The following is a 22,655-nucleotide window of genomic DNA, read 5'->3' on the forward strand; positions in this document are numbered from 1 at the left end:
CTGGGTCAGACATTGGTCTGGGTGTGTCCATGTTGCTTATCTCGAGGTCACAGAAACAGAAGCACTGAGGCGAGGGGGTCCTTTCCAGCTCTGCTAAATTAGAATCTATGAAAACATTTTGGGGGAACAGATCACACCGCAGGCAAGATGGGAGCTTTTGGGGGGACGGGGTGACAGCCATACACGAATGTTCCTTGGAGGAACAGAAGAGCTGCCCTCATGAGACCCCCTCATGGCAATGGCTGAGGCCTGGATAGGCAGAGGCAGCAGAGGCACTGGCTGAGCGTGTATCAGAGAGCAAACGCTCTGGCTAATTGGGTACCCTGGAAGAAGAACACTCTTTGTGGCAGTAATTGGGAGCTCTCTGCACAGGGAACTGGCAGAAGAGGGAGATGGACTATTTCCCCGGCAGACACACTCGGTAGGAACAGCTGGGGCTGAACGATGCTCTGTGCAAGTGGAAGATTTAGCACATGCAATAAGGGTAACTATGACCTCAAGGCTAACGGCTCCGCCATGCCCACTCTGCAGTGGTGGCTGGGTCCCGAGTTTCCATTGGGCATCGCAAAGGACCGTCTCAGTGGGGAAAATGCACATTTCACTAGAAGTCACTTGTAGGGGAGCTTGGGAAGAAGGTTTAGTTGGTTTACCTTGCATGCAGAGTGACCTGAGTTTGATACCCAGGACCCATGTGGGCTTCCCTACCTCCCTCTCTCCGTCCTTCCCCCTATCCCTCCCTCCCTCCCTATTTTATTTTATTTTTTTGCCAGGAGTAGTAGTTGCGGGGCGTATTAATGATCCTGGTACTGAGGAGGCAGAGACAGGCAGATCCCTGGAGGTTGTTAGCCACCAAGCCTCCTTGATGAGATCCAAGCTGTGAGAGAGCTGGTCTCAAAAAGGCTACACAGCACCTGATGCATGAGGGATGACACAGGAGGTGGTCTCCTGGCACACACACGTGCACACACATGTGCATGCACATATATGTGCATGCACATATACATATATGCATATAACACACACACACACACACACACACACACACACACACACACACACAGAGGAGAAACCACTGAGGGGACTGCATGTATCAAAGAACTGAGCAGACACCATGGATGGGTGGTGTGGGCCAGAAAGAGGTAGCTCTCAGTGGAGCCATTTTTGGTGTTCTTCCCATGAAGTCTTGGAGGATGCAGGAGCCTGCTGCCCCAGAGTACTTCATCAGAAGCCTTGGTTGAAGTCCTGTGGACTGAAGACAGACAGCAAGGAGACTGAAGAGAGCAGCCACAAGCCAAAAGCCAGAGTAGCGTTGACGAGAGTAGTGTCACTTGAGGAAGTGTGTATGTATATATGTGTCTGTCTGTTTAACATATGTACATGTTCTCGATATGTGCATGCACGTGTATGAGTGTGCATGTGCGTGTATGTATATGTCTATCTGTCTACCTGTCTAGTGTATGTATGTGTTCTTGATGTGTGCATGCACATGCATGGGTGTATGTGCATGTGTGTGTAGGTCAGAGGTTAATCCTGGTGTCTTTCTTGATCACTCTCCACCATGTTTTGAGGAAAGCTCTCTTACTGAGCTTGAAGCTCAGCAGTTGAATGGATTGGTTGGATAATGAGCTCCTGAGACCCTCCTGCTCCCACCCCCAAGTGCCAGGGTTGTAGACACAGGCCTCAGGCTTATGCTGCAGGAGTTTTGAGCCATGGAATAAGTTAAGAGTAAGCCAAGGTAGCTATCATTAAACATGGAAATGTCCGTCTGAAGGAAAGACAAGGGAAGCAGCGGCCACAGGATGCTGGGCTGTCCAGTTGGGGATATTTTGAGGAGAAAGGGCTAGATTGTTCCAAGGAAAGTTGAAGGGACAAAGAGAACTGGGGCCCATAGAGATAGCCTGTGAAGACAGATGGTTCTTCGGCAAAGCCAGGGACCCAAAGAACCCATTTTCTTTGGAGGGGAAGCATGGGGAGGGGGAGGGCTCAGAGCTACAAGTCTGTTTATACTGAACAACTGTGGAGAATGGGGGCAGTTGGTTTGAGAGAGTAATTTGCATCCATCACAAATTAGAGGCCTCTGTGGAAGCAGCTGGGCCCCTGGCACTAGAGACTCCCAAGGCTGAGGGGTTGGGACCATCACAACAAGAAACCTTAATGAGAGCTGAGCTCCAGTCCAAGAAGGAGCAGGTGGCCTCTTGCTGAGTGGCACACAGGTAGGCTTGCGAGTCAAAGGAGCATCAGGCGGGTCCTGATCGCTGAAGGAAAGGCCTCCATTATGCTGTCCTGGACTCCTCAGAGGGACAGCTGGGGCACCTCAGGTAGGTAGGCTCAACAGGATCCCTTCTCAAAGAAAGAAGGGCTGGGAGAGCCAGGAGGATGTTCTCTGATACAGGGTGGTGTGTGTGTGTGTGTGTGTGTGTGTGTGTGTGTGTGTGTGTGTGTGTGTGTGTGTGTGTGTGTGTGTGGTGCTAGGTCTCTTCTGGCGATCCAGGAGCAAATGGTATTTTTGAGTAATATACAAGGACAAGTGGGCTTACCATGCCAGGGGAGTGCAGGAGCCACCATCCTATTGCATGGGCTCAGTGTGTGGACTGTGTCTGTGAAGGTGTGAGGTAAGCCTCTAGCAGCCAAACTTGGCCCAATGGTTGTGCTGTCGGCACTTACGTTTACGAGAGCTAAGTGTCAGGGAGAGAGCGCAGATTGAACTGCTCACTCACATGCTCACGTCAGAATGCCCAGAACGTCAGAAAGTGACCTCATTTGAATAGATAACCTCTGCTCATCCCACACAAACCAGAGTGGCATGAGTGACCTCCAAGCTACCTCCCATAATCTGTCTACTCATTTACATTCCCACCAAGAGCATGGAAGGTTCCTTTTCTTTCCCTGTCCTTGCCAGCACACAATTAGAGGGCATTTCGAGTGCTAATCCCATGAGATATATTGTAAGTGTTAGGTTGATGGGAATACAAGCCACCTTGATTTGATCAAACATGATGTTCCTGGCTTGAAACATCACATTGTATTCCATACATAAGTACGATAACTATGTGTCAATCAAGGAGGGGGTGGGGCTAGAGTTCTGGAGCTGGATACTGTAGGAAGGTGAACTCAGGGACTGCAGGGATGATCCTACAAGCCAATGCAATCAGACAATGGCCCAAACCATCCAAATCCAGTCCAACGCCCCGAGTAGACCCTTACAACCCTCAGAACCCAACATCTTAATCTTGTTTACACATCCATCCCAGACTTAAGTCTTATTGTTCAAGTCATGGGGTCTTTGGTAATTTGTGACGGCCTCCCCAAAAAACAAGACCCAGGAAGTGACGGTGGCAGCGGTGCCTGTGATAGGTGGATGACATTATTCAACCAGAGCATGGACTGTGTAACTGGAATCATCAACTGTCTTCCATGACAGACCGCTGTGACAGAGGACAATTAGGGACGTGTCCTGACTTACTGTCATTCCTACCCCTCTACTCGTCCGTCACAGATGCCCTTGCACAAGAGTAGCTTCTGGGATGACCTCTCCCCTAGCGTCCCTGGGTGTGACTGCCTGGTCGGAACCAACACAGATGGCATGGTTTGGGGAGCCCAAGTTCTTGTGCCCCTGCAGTATAAGCCTGCCGTGCTCCCAGGACAGACACGCATTAAGCAACTGGCCCCTGTGCACCTGGCCCAAACTGTGCCCAACTCAGGGGACAACTTTTATGGCTGTCCTAGAATGAGAGGCCTAGTCCTGTCTGACAAGGGAGGGACTCCCAGGACAGAGATGATGAAGCCAGGAAACCACACGATTGCACGGTACTCTTTCTATAGTAAAAGAATACGCAGTCAAAAACCTTGTACTTACATTATTTACATTTTCTTCCCAGGTGTACACTGTGCACACACACACACACACACACACATACACACATACACACACACATTATATGAAGAAAAAATTAAAATTTAGGGGTTGTCTTTGGGAAACAATCCCATCCTGTGGCTATTTTTCCTTGTTTTTTTGTTCTTTAACAAACTGAAAGTGCTAATGAACTTTATCTGTATAACTAAAAATTAACACTGAATATAGAAAATTGCAAGGCAGCACTTATAGTAGATACACTGCTGGCTGGACGGAAGGTGCTTCCTTCTCTGTGTAGGGGAAGGGGTGGGATTAGGAGAACAACTTAACTTCCATGACATAGCCTGTGTGTGTCCTTTCAGTAAGTGCCACACCCTGAAGCCTCGTCCCCTAATTGGAGGGTATTTGGAGGCCTCCCCTGGAGAACTGGGCTGGGTTCCTATAAAAGAGGCCTTACAAAGGTCTTTAACTCCATCTATCAATAAGAACCTTAAGAGGGTGCCGCCATGAACCAGAGAGCATGCTCTCCTAAACATGGGATTTGCTAGCCCCTTGATCTTAGACTTTCCAGCCTCCAGAAGAGGGAGGAATGGGCTTCTGTTGTCTCTGAGCTGCCATCTTGCAACATTTGTTACAGTAGCTAGAGCTGGCTGGTGCCTCCTGTCCACTGAAACAGCTGTACAGCCTCAGGGTTTTAAAAGTAAACATGTACCAGTATTATATATATTATATAAATATATATATGGATATCATATATATTAGCTTTATATAAAATATATAGCTACACATGTTACACATGCTATATATAACCAATATATCATATATAACATATATATTATGCATGCATGTATATATGTATGCATGCATATGTGTATGTATGAATATATGTGTATATACATGTATATGTGTATGAATGAATATATGCATACATGTATGTATATATGTATGTAAGTATGAATGTATGCATGTATGTAGCAGGAAGTGAGTAAAAGGAGCTGAGTGGGAACCAGAGCAAGTTCTTCTCTCAATGACACTAGGAGAGCATTCAGGGCAGAAGTTTGGCCTGTGTGGGGCTGCCACTTACAGCCACGCAGCCAATGCTGATGACCGAATGGCCCCTCATACAGAAAAGCCTGTATGTGTGAAAGGGATCTTTTCTGGGAATGCACTCAAGGAGCACTGGGCCTACAATTGGGTTTCATCTGAGAAAACAGAACCTCTGTCAGCATACAGGTGAGTTGCCCAGAGGAAATGAGGAAACGCCATCTGAGGTGAATGCCGTTGACACTGGAATCCTCTATTCTCTCACTGGGGAGCTTTGCTGAGAGCCTCTCCAAGTCAAGGAGAAATGGTGGGCAATGTGTGTCAGAGATTCCTGAGAGGAAACTGAGGGGTTGCTTGCCTGGGATGCTCTTGACCACCGGCCCTAGACACTGTGAAGCCTCAGTGGACTCTGTGAGGCTGCGGCTCTGGGAAAACCTGGGCATATTTAAGCTGTCTGTCAAACAGGGTTAGGTAGCTAGTGAGGTGGGATGCAGAGAGGGCTGCTGCTGGAAGCCTCCACCGAGAGGCCTGCTACCCTTCAGCCCTTCTAGCACCTCTCTGCATGCATAAGGACAGGGAGATGCGTGGCTGTGGGTCAGACACAGGGTTGGCAGTGGCAGGAATGGCGCTCTTGTTCTTACCTTGGTACTCCAGCTTGAATCCTGGCCGGTTCTGGGAGTGGTCGCTGTGGAAATACACAATGGTATCGTGGGATGTGGAGAGCAGGGAGCCCGGCAGCTCACTCCCGCTAAACCTGCCCATCATGCGGCTGATCTCGGAGGGACCACTCCGGATTTCTAAGAAGTCGTGGTTGGGCTCCGTGGAGAAGTTCAGAAACTGGATGTGAGCACCTGGGAGGAGGACAGAGGCAGACAGTGTCCAAAGCCATACAGTCCTGCCCCTGGAAGGCTGTCCTCCTACAGTGTCTCCTCCAGGGTCCACAATCCCCACTACCAAAGCCCCAGCCGGGCAGAATGTGCCCTGAGCTTTGATAGTCTGGCTCTCGGGGAGGATCAGAAAGTCAATAGGCTTTGAGTTCAGGAATAAAGGCACCGCTTATTTCTGAGTTCCACCCGCAGTGTATTTGATTTCATGGGAAGCCAACTTCAGGGTCAACATTTGATTCCATTTGAATCATGTCTAATATCAATATAAAGACGGTTTCTCTAAAATAAACGTTTAGTTAAGAAATCACAACCCCCACTGAATCAAAGGGCACATGCGGCCTTTCTTGCTGGTGTTTTCTAGAATCTTGGGGTGGTTCTGAAGGACATGGCTGGGAAGTATATATTGTCTCACCTGATCTACTGAAAAGTCAATTGAAGTTTACACTTGGGGACCTTGGTGGGTTAATCAAGATCTCTTAGCCACCTGTCAGGTTACATGGATTTAATTAAGCCCCTGGGGTACATATTTACATAAGCCACGGAGAACTGAGGTTGGAACAGAATTGCTGGCATTTGTTTACAGACAAGCGTTTTCAAAATTGGATCACTATGGGAAAATGTTCTCCAGAGAAACCTGTTTGCCAAGTGTAAGAAATGCCCACACGTTGAATCGTTAACTGGGAAAATCAGGTTGGAGAAAGTAGACACTGGAAATAGAAAAATGTAGATGTCAATTGTGATTTCTATATTTAAGTGCCTGGAAGAATACATATTCATTTGCTAGTAACACGGAATGGGCATGCATGTCGTGCATGGAGAGACAGTCCCGGTGTTCGGGAGCACCACGCTGTTACTTAAAGACCCCATTGGAGGTCTCATATTTTGATTTTAAAATGTGTTCATCTGTATTCGCTGGTTTGGGTAGGACAAACCCTGACATACAATTGTCCGCGTGTCTTACTGTGTTCAGAGCAAACACTTGGCAGGTGCTGAAGACATTTCATCTCCTGTCCTGTTCATTCACCTTCACTCTGTGTTACTCGATTCCATTTTATGCATGGCCTGCTCCCCCAGCTCACTCTCCTCCTATGAGCATAGACTGCCTTCGCACCTCAGAGCATTTTTCTCTGAACCATCTTGAATCGTTATCTGTAGAGCCGTGCTCTCTAGTCTTTGCCTGTGCAGCTTCCCATGCCGGGGAACTCTGCAGCCTGTGTACCCAACCTTAGGTTCTATTAGTTGTGTGGAAACAAAAACACAAAAAATAAAAACAAACAACAAAACAAAAACCAGGGCCGTGCTCGCCACCTAATGGCAGAGGCGCGTTACTGCAGAGACTCTTTAGGTAATAACATCCTGTGTTCCAGAGTAGAAAGAGGGTGCTGGAGTCCACTTGAAAGCAAGAGGCCCTGGTGCACCCCTGGACCTGCAGCAGGCTCACTGCCCAGAGCTGGAATGCAGACGTAGGACTAAGGGACAGAGTGCTTTGGTGGCTGAACACAAAGGCTCACAGAGGGCAGCCACCCATTTAAACTTCCGTCCCAAGCTTGAAGACAGAGCAGTAGGAACTCTGGTCCACTTTGCCCAGTGTCTCAATCCAGACTCCATCAAGGCTGCCAAAGTCGTCTTCGCTTTCCCCGGTTTCCTTCAGGAGATGGTCCTAGACACTAGACTCTAGTCTTTGAGGGTCGTCCCACTGTCCGAGAGCCCACTCCTGACACTATTAATGATGCTCTGCTGTGCTTGCAGACGGGAGCTGACCGTAACTATCCTCTGAGAGGCATCATCCAGCAGGAGATGGAAACAGACGTAGAGACCCTCGGCCAAACATTAGAGGGAGCTCGGGGACTCCTGGGGGAAGAGTGGGGGATAGAACTGAGGGAGCTGGACAGAGCCAAGGACACCACAAGAAGACCTACAGAACCAACTGATCTAGACCCTAGAGGGCTCACAGAGACAGGACCACCAACCAAAGAGCATGTATGTGCTGGACCTACGCCCCTACACATAAGCAGTATGGTTTCCGCTTTGGATCCCCTTCCCCTAGCTGGGCTGATGGGTCTGGCCTCAGTGGGAGAGGGTGTGCCTAGTCCCGCTGCGACTTAATGTGCCAGGGTGTGCTGGTACCCGGGGAGTCTCCCCCTTCTCAGAGGAGAAGAATAGGTGGCTAGTGGGGGAATGAGGGTTATCAGGATGTAACATGAATAAATAAATAAATTAATTAAGGAAGAGAGCAGTCTCCAGACTGAGGCTAGTGGACTGAGAGGTTCCGAGCCTGTGCCTTTAAAAGGAGGCGGGGTAGGGGAACACCCCATAGGGTATGGTGGTCACCAACACGTTTTATGTGTCACAGTGAAACCCATTACCCTGTAGAGTTAATTAGGCAGATACAAATGGATAAAAAAAGGAATCCCCTGGAGTGTTCTTTTCCTAGGGACAAAGCAGAATTTGGGCAAAATGATCCCTGCGTACAACCCTTCAGTTCCTTGTCGGCACGAAGCCCGGTCTCTTTGGCACAGGTAACCAGGGTTAAGCCATATTGCCAGAACATGCCGTACGAACTGCCGGCAATTAAAATTTGCACCTAGACTAATGTCCTTCCCAGCCAACAGCCCCTATGCCTGGAATATTCCAGTTCCCTCTCTCAGTCTCTAGGCCAGCTAGAATGTGTCTACGAAGAACGCCAACTCAATTTCATATTGACCTTGGCTCAATTTAATTAGGATGATGAATGGGACAGGGGAGTTAAAAGCACAACTTGAAGTCTGGACTCAGCAAAATGGATTTCCTTTTCTTTTATTCTAGGTAATTTCTTTTTTTCTTTCCTTCTTCTTCTTTTTTTTTTAATAGTCCTGGAGATGGAACCTCGTGCCTTGCAAAGTCAAACTCTAGCTCTCTATTCCCTCAGCTCCATCTCCAGTTGAGTTTCTGATTTTATACCCCTGCATATAGTTCAGGACTCAAATTATGGTAACCCCTAATCTTTCTCCCCCAACACTTCAACTCTGCCATTCCCCAGGGCTGCCCCAGATAGCAGCTGATAAAGCCTAGGAGGGACAGTGCTGGGCTGAGCTTGTGCTGGGCTGAGCTTGTGCTGGGCTGTGCTTGTGCTGGGCTGTGCTTGTGCTGGGCTGTGCTTGTGCTGGGCTGAGCTTGTGCTGGGCTGAGCTTGTGCTGGGCTGAGCTTACGCTGGGGTGGGCAGCTGGTTTAATCTAGGCTTGGGCTTGGCTCTTGTCTCCCTGGAGGCTGCGGACTCACCAAAGCCCACGGGCAGCGAGATCTTCCAGGAACAGTCCATGTTACTGGGGTAGTTGCCTGGGAAACCGGGGCTCAGGATCACCCCTTCCATCTCTTCCACTGCTCCCCCGCATTGTGCTGTGACAACAAGAGTAATCAGGTTAGGTCGTCAAGGAGAGTGCAGGGCTATGCAAGTGTCCAGAGCTACATTTTAAAACACGTCATGAGCCACAGGCCTCAGGGAGAACCCAAAGGGTCTCCCTGAACATCTGTACCCACGGGTAAAACCCAGCATGTAAAGTCAGGGCCAAAGCACAGCTCAAGATACCAGGAGTGCCAGCCTGGGCCATGCCCTTCATAGGTCAGTGACTTCATCAAGGACATATAGGGAGTGACAAAGCTCTGCTTGAAGAGAGGCCCTCCACTCCCTATATGATAGCCCAGCGTTCTCTCTCTCTCTCTCTCTCTCTCTCTCTCTCTCTCTCTCTCTCTCTCTCTCTCTCTCTCTCTCTCTCCTTCCTCCCCAATCCAGTCTCCATGACAGCAAAGGATAGAGGGACGAGAAGGGACAGGCACACATTGTGTCCTCTTCATGTGGCTGTAACTGCGCCAGACCTATCGTCTATGGGGTAGGGTGGCCGGCTGTCAAGGCTCACCATGACCACTTAGCTGTGACGAAGGGAGACATCTGATTTCAAGTCGTGAAGGACACCTCAGCAGCTGTTCAGTTGAAAACTATTTTGCATTTCACATTCTATGAGGAAAGCTTGTGCGAAGAAGAATGGGGCTTATCAGCCATGGGGGCCCAGGGAAAGGAGCTCAGGGACGGAAATGCCAGGCAGGATCCAGACCAGAACTTTCGGGGCAGAAGGTGACTAGGAAGCACACCAGGACGGAAAAGGGACCACCACTATGTCACAGTGACCACTGAACGTCCTGTGGGACTATGGGTGAGTTTTATGTCACCCTGACCACTCCAAGTCCAGTTTCCAAAGCAGCAAAAAGGCACAAAGAACAGAACCCATCAGGGAGCTGCTCTGAGGGGACACGGGGAAGAATGCCTTTCACTTGGTGAAGGAGAGCTGATGTGTGCAACAGACGGCGTGAGTGACACCTTTTGCTCCGATGGTTTCCTGGACCAAGTGTCTGAAGTACACCAGGTGAGCGCCTAGAGCTTCAGGCCACATACGTGACCCTCTCAACATGTGAGTGAAAGCATAGAAATGAAACGCTGTCACGCCAATGTGACATTCCCTTGAGTCACTACTTTCCGGGGGACAATTGGGATGTGCTTTAAGATCAGCCCAGCATTGACAAACCTTCCCCTTCCGTTTCTCATTTCCCTTTAACCTTCGAAGAAAGATTTCTGGGCTGGGGAAGATGACTCCTGTGAAAGATACTTGCTGTGGAAGTGTGAGGTCCTGAGTTTGGATGTCCAGCATCCGTGTAAAAACCAAGTGCAGTGCTATACCTGTAATCTGAGTGTTAAGGGGTGGGGGTAGGGAGAAGGACTCTTAGAGCTCATTGGTCTGCCAACCTAGCTCATCGGGTGAGCTCCAGGTTTAGGGAGAGACCCTGTCTCAGAAAACATCTGGAGAGTGGTTGAGGAAGACATGTACAGACACTCCCCCACACGTGTATATACAGAGAGAGAGAGAGAGAGAGAGAGAGAGAGAGAGAGAGAGAGAGAGAGAGAGAGAGGAGAGAGAGGGAGGGGAGGGGGAGAGGGGAGAGAGGGGAGGAGGGAGAGGGGGAGAGAGGGAGAGAGGGAGAGAGGGAGAGAGGGGAGAGAGGGAGAGAGAGCGAGCTAATGCATCCCTTCCGGCACTTAGGAGATACCCAGCTACTGTTTATTTCTTACTTTCTTGACTTGACCAAAATTCTTTGCAGCATCCTTGTATCTGTTAATTTCCTCAACATTGCCTAGCATGGGCTAAGCCATGAAACCAAGTCAAGTCCTTATCTTATGTGCAAACTCACATGTCTGTCCTTTGACAAAGTCATGAGATAAACCAATGCGCCTAAAAACGCCTTCTGGGCTCTGGCTGGTTTTGTGGGACCACAGTGGCCCTCACCATAGTCTCAGGTGAGCAACCTTGTGATTCTTTTTAGTGGGTGGGTAAAGCCTTCTATAAGTCAGGACAACTTTGAATGAGAATTAGAAATTACAAAATGTCTTTCAGAAACTACTGGCTTGGAACAAATCCAGAACATCAGAATTTCTCTTGACTTGAACCTGAACACAGAAGTACGGCTGGGAGCTCCGGTCCCTGGGGATTTGGGCTTTAGTGGATTTTGAAGTCGGTTCTCTTACCAATGCAGAGCGGAGGGGGGTAGTTCCATCTACGCACAGTCCCAGGCATGCAGGAGATGTGGGCGTGGCCCTGGAGGAATTGGAACAGAAGTGGGCTAGAGGCTCCCCAGGGCACAATTATACATATAACCCAGAACAGGGGCTTGCTCGAGGCCTCACATTAAGGGAGAGACATACAGACACATGGGATCACCTTGGGACTTGAGGTAAGACAGAAGGAGAGAGATTTGAGGGGAGACCACTTATGAAGAAGCATCACTAAAGAATTCTCATTACAAGAGGTTTCCTTGTGAGTTTCCTCTAATTACTAAATTCCCTCATGGGCCCTCAAAGGGAAATTAAATTTTCCCAAAGTCCAATCAAATCCGACTTTGCAGGAACACATTCCAGGCTGCATTGTTCAAAGTCTTTACCATCGACGAAGTTTGTTTTTGCAAGAACAGTTTCAGGAGTAGATAACCGTCCCCAGTGGGTATGGCGGCTGCCCCTGCCCTTGGGTTTTGGTTGAGGAGAGGTAGGTACCTGGAGGGCATATCCTGGCTCACACTGGAAAGAGACCACATCATTCACCAAGTAGCGCTCTCCTGTCTTCACCCCATTGCTGGGTACAGCTGGTTCAGGACAACTGCTCAAGCCCACCGCTGGACAAGACCGAAGCAGGGAGAGAGAAGAGTGCATAAGCTTGGCAGGTTGAGGTGGCAGAGGCTGAGGGTACTGCTGGCTGCTTGGGGTCCAAGACTTGTGCCTTCCCGGGCACCTGCCAACCTCTCTATCTGGCAAGCAGAGGAAGTCAGAACGTATAGAATGGAGGCTCACCGGGTCAAAGCTGGGATGGGGGACCACTTCAGGAACTGTGGGTGTTTTGTGCAGCCTCAGGCCACCCTGGCTGCAGACTCCCAGGCCTCTCTTAGCCTCTCCAATGTCCCTCTTGTACCTGCTCTCAACTTCCCTTCCCTTCCTCTCCCCTCAGAAGACAGTGTCTGTGGCAAGAAGAGAGGCCACCAGAAGGACAGAAGAGCAAGGGACAGTTGAAGACAGGGCAGCTCAGGGCCCAAAGTCCCTTCTCCAGGACAGGCTGGCCTGAAGGAAGTTGGCCCACCAGCAAGACTCTCTCCTGGCTCCTAACTTAAGGTCAGGGCCATCCCCTTCTATGAGGGGAGCCCCTCACACTTGGCCCTCCACGCTCAGCGCCAGTCCTCAGGCACTGTAAGATCTTGTCACAGCTTTGAGCTGCTTTCAAGCCACCCAAACTCACAGGCACTGATGACTCTTAAAATCTCTCCTTGAGTCCTTGCCCACTCTGAAATACATCTTCATGGCCATCCTGGATAACTCAAGGACCATCAAGGGCAGGCCACACCCCCTCCCATGATTCACTCTGTGGGCTCTCAAACTCTCCCTTGTTCATTTTTCTTGACTTAAAGTTCTACCCATGTTCCTTCAGTCCAGCCTCACTAATCGTCCTTCCTAGGGGTGGCCCTGACGTCATCATCACAGTCATAGTCATCTCAGTCATCTCTTTCTGAGGAGCTGAGAAAGAGGAGCTGCTCCTTCTGAGCCTGTCCCCTGAGGGAGGCAGAGCCACTGAGCCTGCCACCTCATTCCGCCCACTTGCTGCAGGCCTTAACTGCCATCTCTAAGAGAGGGTGACGGTGGCCCATATGTGTGGTCTTAAGCCACAAAATTGGGATTCAGGCCAAGGTCAGTGTGACTCCAGGTCTGTCCAAGAGCCATCCAGCTCTGAGGTCAACAGGAGCACATTCCAGCCTTAAGATGTATGAAGTAGACCCATGTGTGCGGGTGGACTCCGTGTACAGCTCACTCCTCTGTTAGAGCTAGGAGACTCCTAAGGGCATGGGGCTTGCTAGATAGAGGTCTTCTCTCCTTCGAAGTGTGCTTTGCATCAAAACAAGGCCATAGAGGGGTCAGCAGCCTACGTGGCTATATGAGACGGGCCGGGGAGGTATGAGACAGGGTAGCCTTCCCTGGAGAGACGCAGGCTCCCTGGGCAGCCTATAGGTAGTAAAGTGTCCAGGAACAAAGAATAAGGGGTGACTTGGCAGCCCCGGGAACCTGCTGCCGGCCTGTCTCCCCAGTCCTTGGTGCACTTTAGAGGTAAAACTCTGATAGTATATTTTTCTTCCTGAAGAAAACTGACATGTGATCTAGTGTACAAATTATATGTGAATATGCCGTGTCTATCTTATGCAGTCGTTATGGGTGAATATGCTGTGTGTATGCTATGCAGTCATTATGGGTGACTATGCCATGTGTATCCTATGCAGTCGTTATGGGTGAATATGCCATGTATTTCCTATGCAGTCATTATGGGTGAATATGCCATGTGTATCCTATGCAGGTGTCATTACCATTTGAGGATATATGTTGTGTTTTAACAAATGTTTGCACTTGTGTGACCCTTACCAAAGCTAGAGGGCACTGGGCTGGGGGTGTAGCCAGTGGTAGAGTAGCTGCCTAGCATGTGTGATATTCTGGGCTTCATCCCTAACATTATAAACCCCTAACACAAACAAAATTAAAAAAAAAAAACCCAATACACTGGCGGTCACCCCAGAATACACTGCTGTCTTTTCTCCCCATTCGCAGGTTGTGCCCATGCCTCTGAGATGGGACTCTGACGCTTAGAAATGAAGTCTGTTGGTGGCTATGTCCCAACCCCTCAGCAGTGAGGCAGAGGCCCCAAGGATGAGCTGTAAAGCAACTGGGAAACTGAGCACAAGGTTCTTCCTCGTGGCTGCCTGCCGCCTGCCTTCACAGGAACACCCTTACCGTTCTAGGGGAGCTCACAGCGGAGTGACCTGAAAACACCTACTGGGGAGGTGATGAGGATAGAAGGAGACTGGCCATGTCCACAACCAGGTGCAGGTCTCACCTACAGGAGCACTTCGATGCCTCCAGGATGTTGAGCATCCTGAGATCCAACTGGCCCTCCCTCGACCACTTGGAGAAAGTTTGTTCTTCTAGGAGACCCAGGTGGTCGTCTGCCTAACTTCTGGTGCTGGCCCCATTCTGAACCCATCAGATCTTTCCGTGTGTCCATGTTGTCACAGGTGATTGAACCAGTAAAGCTTACCATCATCGCCTCCATTTTCTTATATCCAAAGATTATCTACCGGGGCTAAGGCTGACGCTAAGTGCTGTCCACGCAGGTCCTAGGGTATCTAGAGGGTATCAGTGTGTCTGGATTGAGCCCAGTGTTGAGTATACAAGCTTTAGAGAGCTTCTGGCCTTCTCTAATCCTCAGCCTCTCTCTGTGGTCCGTGGTAGACTTAAGCGGGAAGGAGTGGGTACTGCCCAGTCTAGCCCACACGGAGAGTAGGGATCCAGACACCGTTTGTTCCCACCCAGACCCCCACACACGGCTATGACCCTGGGTTCTCACTCACTCTTGTATTCCAAGTGGAAGCCAGCGGCAGACACGCTGATGTCAGAGTAGAAATGTAGATAGAGCTGATTGGAGGTGCTGTTCAGGAGGGCGGGCACTGTTGCTCCTGGGAGAGAACAACAAGGGTCGTTCGGGCACACCCTCCTGGGAACCAATTCCTACCTAACTGCTCTGTTTCTATTGCCGGCTGATATTCTGCTCCCTGGACCCTTCCCCCGCCCCAACCCCAGTGTCCCCTGAACAAACTTACTAAATGACAGATGTCAGGTAGACAATGGATCAGGGAAGGGAAGCCATGGATGAACAGTGCCATAGACCTATGCTGCAGGAGGGCATGCTCCTCAGGCCGTAAGAGGGCTGGGAGTCTGGTCTCTGCTCAGCCCTCTTCAAAATGATTCCAACATGGACAGTTGTATGGTCAACCCAGCAAGGCAGGCAATTTATCTGGGTGTGCATGAACCTCTGGGCCTAGCCCATTCAGGTAACTTCCTGAGCCATTGGACCAAACCACCTAGCACACTCTGGTACATGCTCGCCATTGGATGGGCAGGGGGGAAATCCACTTCAGGGGAGGAGTTGTGTTGTTCCTTAAAAGTGAAACAATGATGGTTCTGTTTCTCGATATATGCTCTTGAGGACGGGCAACGTATGGGATGCCAGAACTTGCATGTGAATGAATAACCACCCCAGTGTTAGTCACAGCGGCTTCCTAATGAGGGTGACACAGACATCTACTGAGTGGTGGGCGGGTATATGAACAAATGGCCTCCTCACACAGACAGTGCTGACTCAAACTGACACTGGGAGAACCCAGCAAACATGTTGAAGCCTGGCAGAATGCCCCATGGTGTAAGATTTCATTTGTATGAGCTTCTTGGACTAGGGAAAGTCTATGGGAATGGAAAGATCAGTGGCTGACAGTCTGGGGAGCGGGGCAAGTGGGGGGTGGAGACTGAATGCAGTTGGCACTTGGTTTCTTTTCAGGACAATAGAAATAAAAAAAATGCTCTGGGATTAGTTAGAATTGATGGTTGTGGATCAACACGTACAATTATGTGGTCAGCCCTGCAGGGCAGACAGTTTATCTGGACATGCATGAATCTTTTTCCTATCTTAACATCATAGATGTCTGGGCCTAGCAGAGGCAGATAATTTCTCAGACCGTTGGGCAAAACTGTACACCACACTCTGGCACATGGTGGGGGGTTGGGGGGAGAGGATACCAAGCCTCAGCGGTGATGATGGTGGTGATGATGGTGACAGTGGTGATGATGATGATGGTGATGACGGTGTCTATCACAACCCTCCATACGGAAGCCCTGGATGTCCCATCTTACCTGAGAAACTACCCAGCATGTTTACGGTGTTATCTGCTCCGTCAAACACTTCTAGAGAGTCCCAGTTCTGCTCTGTGACAAAACTGATGACTTGAATCTGGACAGACAGAAGGACTGAGTTGTCGGTCACACGACTCAAGGGCCTCCCTCCCTCCTCTTCCCATGGGATATTTATTTATTTATTTATTTATTTATTTATTTATTTATTTATTTTGGAGACAGGGTCTCATATGGCTCAGGCTAATCCTGAATTACTATGTAGCTGAGGATGACTGAGCTTTTAATCCCCCTGCCTCTGCGTTCCTGGGGGTCCTGATTATGGGCATGCACAAGCACACCTGGTTTATGTGGTGCTGGGGATTGAACCCAGGGCTTTATGTGCATCATGAAAGAACTCTACTGCCTGAGCCACCTTTCTGCCCCCCTTTTCACATCTGGGGTATTCTTTGGGTTTCCTTCTCCCACTAGGTGTGTCCAGCTGAGATCCTGGTAGACTCTGGCTCCTCTCCCATGCCTCCCTGTGTTGCTCTTGCCCTCAGCATATGTTATGTAGCCCGGTGTGTGCCCGGCTGCTCTCGCCTGGCCTCACCGTGCTTGGTGATGGATTTCCTGATCCCCCCTTTCTCTCCTTAATGATCTTAGATACACACCTCAAACCATTTGAACATCTAAGAACCTTCCAAATGCACATTGCAGTTGTAAGCCCACTTTCTTCTCTGGGCCATCTTGCCTGACTGGACTTAAGTCTGCCTCCCGTCCTCCCTCTCCCAGAGATGCTGTGATCTCATGTTCTGGGAGCCATATCTCTACATCCACGATGTGCTTCCAAAGACACAGGGTCAAGGGCAGAGCTGCTGTTTCTCCTTCCTCCTTAGCCTGGCTCACGGTCAAATAACAGCCACTTAACTAGGGTGCCTCCTTGTTCCTACCTGGATGCCAGCGCCTTCAGGGACCATGATCTTCCATACGCAGTTCAGACTGTTGAGGTATGGCTCTGGGAAACCGGGGGACAGGATGGTGCCCCTGCGCTCGGTGAGGTTGCCACCACATGGCACTGGGAAGAGATGTGGGCTGGTCAGAGGCTCCTTGGCTCGTATTTGTGGTGGCCCTAGGAGAGCTGTTCTGCGTGCCTCCCTCAGGGCGTAGGGTCTCTGCTGGGTCTCCTCCTCGGCTAGCTTCTCCTAAATGGCTTCCAACTCTACTTCCCTCAGGATCTCTTGGCTCTGCTGGGCCACCTCCATGTGCTCGCCTCTTCCTTGCCCTCTGTGCCCAGCCCATTCTGTCAGGGTCTCCAGGAAGCTCTAACTCATCTTGTGTTGGTTTCTCCCGTAGCCCTCAATACCCCTCCACATCTCTCACAACCTGTAGGGTCCCTGGCCCCTGCTGAGCCTCCTTTTCGTGATGGCTTCTCCCTTTGGGATCTCTTGCTCTCAGACTTCGTGAGGATTTGACCACAGACAATGGCTGTCCTGTTCCTCTCTTCATAGCTATCCTTCTTTGCGGGATCCCTTCCCCTTTCTGCGTTCACACTGCCCTGCAGGCCTAGGGAGTTATCTGGCCTGAATGGGACTTTCAGGGCTGCTGTGTGTCTTGAGGATATTGCTGATGGTTGGCTGTGTCCCTTGGGGAGAGAATTCCATCCCCAGTCCTTTCCTTCCTCTGTTTCTCCTTCCCCTCTCTGTCTTGCCCTTACCCACACTTACCCACACAGGTTGGCGCAGAGACATTCCACTGAGCCAGAGCCCCAGGTACCGGGAGGCACTCAATCTCTGGGGACCCCTGCAGGGCATAGCCTGAGTTGCATTCGAAGCGAATGATGGCCCCCACGGAGAAGTCACTGCCAAGCCTCTTGCCATAGCGAGGTTCTGGCACAGAACTGCACTGCGTGGCACTGGTTCGGGGCACCGCTGTGAGGAAGAGGAGCATCGGGTGTTAGGCCCCATCCCTGTAGAAACCGGCCCGGGGATGATGCATGCAGGACAAGGCCGGAGGGGGCTCTGGGAGCTCAGGGTATATTTTAAGGCTGGCATGGGCACTTTCCAGGGCAGGGACCATTTTGAGGCACATTGCTAGACTCAATGTTGGACACAGTTTCTGGAAATCATGGCTAGTGACAGCCCCAGGGCCCAGACTTTAGTCTCAGGGCTGTTCTTTGCTTTCCTAGTGATACATCTTCCTTACCAGGGTCCATGCTCCCTAAAAGCAACAACCCTTTCCCCTCCACTCTCTGAGGCATTACCCTGCTCACTGGCTTCTCTTAAGCCCCCTTCACAGGGTCTGCAGTTGACTTGAACATAATGGTGGCTGTGGGAACCATGCCGCCCATCATAGTGGAACTGCCCCTGCACAGGGTTATACACGTGGCCTCCTGGGCAGTGTGGGCAAACAGGGAAGGCTGTGCTTGGAGACTGGAGGCCTTAACAATGTGGCTGTTGCTGGGCAAGGGTAGACTGGATTTGGCAGGTGAAAGTAAGGATGTCTCAAGCTGCTGCTGGCTCTTAGTGACCCAGAATGAACACTGATTGCCTGCCGGGCTCTGGACTCTTTTGAACTGGCCAGCGAGCTGTCAGCATCACCCTCACTCCTTACACAGCGATCGGTGGTTCTAAGGGGTCGAACGGCTGGCGTCCGTCTCCCTGATCAAAGCCTGTTTGTCCCATCCCTTTACTCTATGCTGCAGACAAAACCAAGTTCCATGAAGTAGGAGGACTGGTCTGATAAACCAGCAACATCACACATGTACCAGACAAAGTGTGTGGAGGTCGGGAGAGAAGACAGGCAGGGTAGGAAAGGAATTAACTTCCCAAATTTATTCCAGAAACTGTTGCTCGGGTAAACAGACCGAAAGAAACTGTTCCGCACATTGCCTCCCTGCCCCCAATCCTCATAGAAAAGAATCTCTGTTCCTAGGGACACAAAGTCACCGAGATGACTTCTGACTCTCCAGGGTCCACATCCTACATACCTTGGTACACGAAGTGGAAGCCCTTGGCTGATGCTTGACCTTTGGCGCTGAACTTAATAAGAACCTGATTGGAGGTGGCCAAGGGCAGCGACTCTCCTGCCAAGAGGAAGGAGGAGAGAGGAGGACAGTAAGTGTGGCTGTTAACGCTCTGCAGATAGAATCCGGGTCAGGAGGGAGGGGCAGCCATAGCTAACACAGTGACTGCTTGCACATTCCAGGACTCGAGGTAATCTGAGAGCCTGCACCTTACAGTGGGAAGCTCCCAATGGGAGCTGGCGATGTGGCTCAGTTGGTACAGTGCTTGCCTAGGATGCACAGCGCTCTGGGTTAGATCCCCCAGCACCTCGTTAGCTGGGCAGAGTGGTGCACACCTTTAATCCCAGCACTTGGGAGGCAGAGGCAGGAGGACCACAAGCTAAAGGTCAACCTCCACCCTCAGTTACTCAGCATGCCTGAGGCCATCCTTGGCTACATGGGATCCTGTCTTCCCCTCTACAACACTCAGATGGTTTGACATTCACCCTCTCCCTCCATCTGTGGTCACTGCGAGGCCAGCATGGAAAGCTAGACTGACTAAAGATAAATCTGTAAGGATCACAATGGTTGAGGGGAGGAAGCAGATAAGACCACCCGGAAGCTCTGACCTTTCCCAGACACCCTTGGTGTGATACAGGTGTATGACTCAGACCAGGGCATCCCTGAGAGCACAGGAAATGCTAGTCAGGACACTGAACAGACAGCTCAGTGGAGGCTGGGACTGTCACAGGCACCCCGGAGTGTGCTATCACCAACCACATGGTGCAGAAGAGGGAAGCCTGTAGGGATACAGGGCCTTGGAGAGCAGCATAAGACAGGGGCTTAGGTCTGCCGGTGTCATACATATGGAGGGGCAGGACAGTACCAGCTGGATCCACAGCCAGAAATACAGCCCTTCTCATCCTTCTCTTCCTGCAGAAGCTCAGGTACAATGTAGCGATGGGCAGTGACATGAGCCCTCTGCATTCTACTTCTCCATGACCTTAGGGACTCCATCTTCCAAAGGAAGTGAGAGTTATAGAGCTTCAGGCTATGTCCACTGAGGAGAGGGCTGGGCTTCAGATGAGCAGGGAATCATTGAGAAGACTCCCTGATGCCTCTAGAAAAGCCCTTGCTGCCCACCAGCCACAGGGATGAGGGAGAATCTTTTGCTCAGCCTGCTTAGATTTCCATGTGGCCCAGAATCATTTGCCCTAGCTAAGAGTCAGGTAACTTCTGGCTGCTGAGGCAGAAGGAACCCCGGGAAGACAAAGTCTCCCTTTTCCTTATCAATGTCATTCCCAGCTCTGCCTCTCTAGGGAGATGAGCAGAGGGAACCCCAGTCTCCTGTCCTCCTGACATCTGTGAACGAGGAGCCCAGGGATGGCTGGCAGAACCCAGATAACTTCAGTCCTGACAACACGCATACTTCCTCCCTGCTCCTGGCAAAGCACAGAAATCACCGGCTGCAGGGAAATTTCTAAGGAAGAGGCTCCTGCAAGAAGTCAAAGCAAATCTTTCATGTGAATTGCAGTGGAGAACAGAGGGGAGGTTTTCAGCCATGATTGCACAAGATTAAGTGGAGCCCAGCATCTCCAATGCCCAAGGAAGATATGGCAGAGGAGACGCTGAGGTCGGCGGAGGCTACGCAGGAAGGGAGGAGAAGCTTGCTCTGACACGTGGGTGGGGGCACCCTGATGTGGCTTGTGGATTGTGCAGACATCCAGAAATGATGTGGACGTGAAACTAGGGTATTCTCTCAGAATCTACAGGAAAAGGACACAAAGAGATCAAAGCCTCGAGAGAAATACAATGACACACACACACACACACACACACACACACACACACACACCAAGCAGAAATGGGGGAGCTCCAGAGAGAGAAGGAAGAAAACCCGAAGGAAAAGACTTTAAGAAGAAAGACAGGATGCTGAGTTGGGGCCGAGCACCAGACAGGATGAGAAAAAAGAGCTTAGCTTAGAGGGCTGTTTAATTTTCTAAATAAGAAAACACAAAAGCCCCACGGACGGCAGAGCATTCGCGATTCGCAAGGATGAGGGCTCAGCTTGGACCCTGGTTTGTCTGTAATAGGAAATGCTGGACTAAGACAGAGCAATTTGCCCATTTTTTTTTCCCTCAAGACTTGTAATTTGATTTGTAAGCAAGTTGATGTTCCCGGGCCCTGCCATAGGACGGCATTTGTGAATCTGCAAGGTGACAAGGGGGCGGGAGGGGGCTGTGGTTCTGAGCCCTGGCGAAGGAAAGAACGGAAAGGGATAAGCCAGGAGCTAGCAAGGAAGAAGTACGAGGGAGGGCTCCCTAACTCCAGTTGTACTGCCAACGAGGTAAGGGCTAAAGGTCAACGTCAAGATTCATCCTTGGGTGAGGAATTTATAACTTAAAAATAATTTTACTAAGACCATTAGCATAAAAATCTCAATCTTACACGTGATAAAATATTGGCACTGAGATTCAAACAATCTACCTGGATAGACCAGGAACCAGAGGTGGGAATCAAGGGAAATAAAACAAGGAAGCAAATATACTGGCAAACGATGGCGTTTCTCACCCAGCAGCCAAGAATCAGTCTGGCTTCCTGTAACTGGAGTTACAGATGGTTGTGAGCAAACGTGAAGGCACTGGGAATCGAACCTAGGTCCTCGTCAAGAGCAACAAGAGATCTAAACCGCCAAGCCATCTCATTAGCCCCAGGAGGGACAGTCTTAACTCTTGGGCTAAAAAAGGAGTAACAAGTATTAACGTAGTACATCTCAAATGGTGTATATCGACATGAGCAGCACGGGGCCCGGATGAATCCACTGCTGTAAGCGTGGGCGGACTGAGCATACCATTGTCAACACGTGCGTTCTGGCACAGGGAAGAGCACCAGTGGTGCTCTCTGCTCAGGACATCAGCGCGAGAGGAGCACAGTACTTTGAAGAAGCAGCAGAGGAGAGGATTTATGAAATAAGGGCAGTGGTTAACTAAACACTGACAAACTCCACAGAAGCACTGATCGATTTGGAGCAGTAAGAATTCCCCAAAGCAACAGAACGTCATAAAGCTGTGGCATAGCTAAGCGGGGAAGGGGAACATGAACTCAGAGCTCCAGAGGCAGGGGACGTAAGCACGGGAGCAAGGGACGTTAAAAAAAAATATCACATACTGTATAAATGACATCACCAAAATGAAGAGAAATTCTGAAATGAATTTTACCAAAGGATAAAATATTAGCTTTGAAATTCAAACAATCTACCTGGGCAGACTGGGAACCATGGAAAGAAAAGAAAACCCACCGAGGGGCAGGAAATAAAACAAGGAAGGGAATGTAATCGAAATGTTGGCGCTTCTCACCCAGCAGCCGAGAATTAGTCTGTGATATTAATGCTATTGAGGATGGTCCAATGGGTTTATAGGAGGAATATGCTCTGAACGTCAGTCTTGGGATTGACTAGCAGAGAGGCGCTAGGAAATACAAAGGGAGGGGAAGGGCCCGTTTATAATAAGAGAGCAATAAAGACTGCTAAAAACCTCCGTGAGATAGATCGGAAGAAAGGAACAACAGACACAAATCACTATCGCTTACTGAAAGCG

The 22,655-nt window shown here is 50.1% G+C and overlaps 1 protein-coding gene across 1 annotated transcript in view; it reads right to left on the bottom strand.

The window, feature by feature from the left end:
* Csmd2 (CUB and Sushi multiple domains 2) overlaps nt 1-22,655 on the bottom strand; it is a 569,599-nt gene that overhangs the window by 74,679 nt on the left and 472,265 nt on the right. The window contains exons 33-41 of the mRNA XM_032897562.1: nt 19,045-19,140; nt 17,783-17,986; nt 17,009-17,133; nt 16,080-16,176; nt 14,744-14,848; nt 11,859-11,977; nt 11,337-11,406; nt 9,044-9,160; nt 5,539-5,748 (exon numbers count right to left, since the gene is read on the bottom strand). Coding sequence (XP_032753453.1) covers nt 5,539-5,748; nt 9,044-9,160; nt 11,337-11,406; nt 11,859-11,977; nt 14,744-14,848; nt 16,080-16,176; nt 17,009-17,133; nt 17,783-17,986; nt 19,045-19,140 — 1,143 coding nt within the window. The remainder of the gene's footprint in view (nt 1-5,538; nt 5,749-9,043; nt 9,161-11,336; nt 11,407-11,858; nt 11,978-14,743; nt 14,849-16,079; nt 16,177-17,008; nt 17,134-17,782; nt 17,987-19,044; nt 19,141-22,655) is intronic.

This window comes from Rattus rattus, chromosome 1 (assembly GCF_011064425.1).
Source record: "Rattus rattus isolate New Zealand chromosome 1, Rrattus_CSIRO_v1, whole genome shotgun sequence".
In the NCBI taxonomy this organism is placed as follows: domain Eukaryota; kingdom Metazoa; phylum Chordata; class Mammalia; order Rodentia; family Muridae; genus Rattus; species Rattus rattus.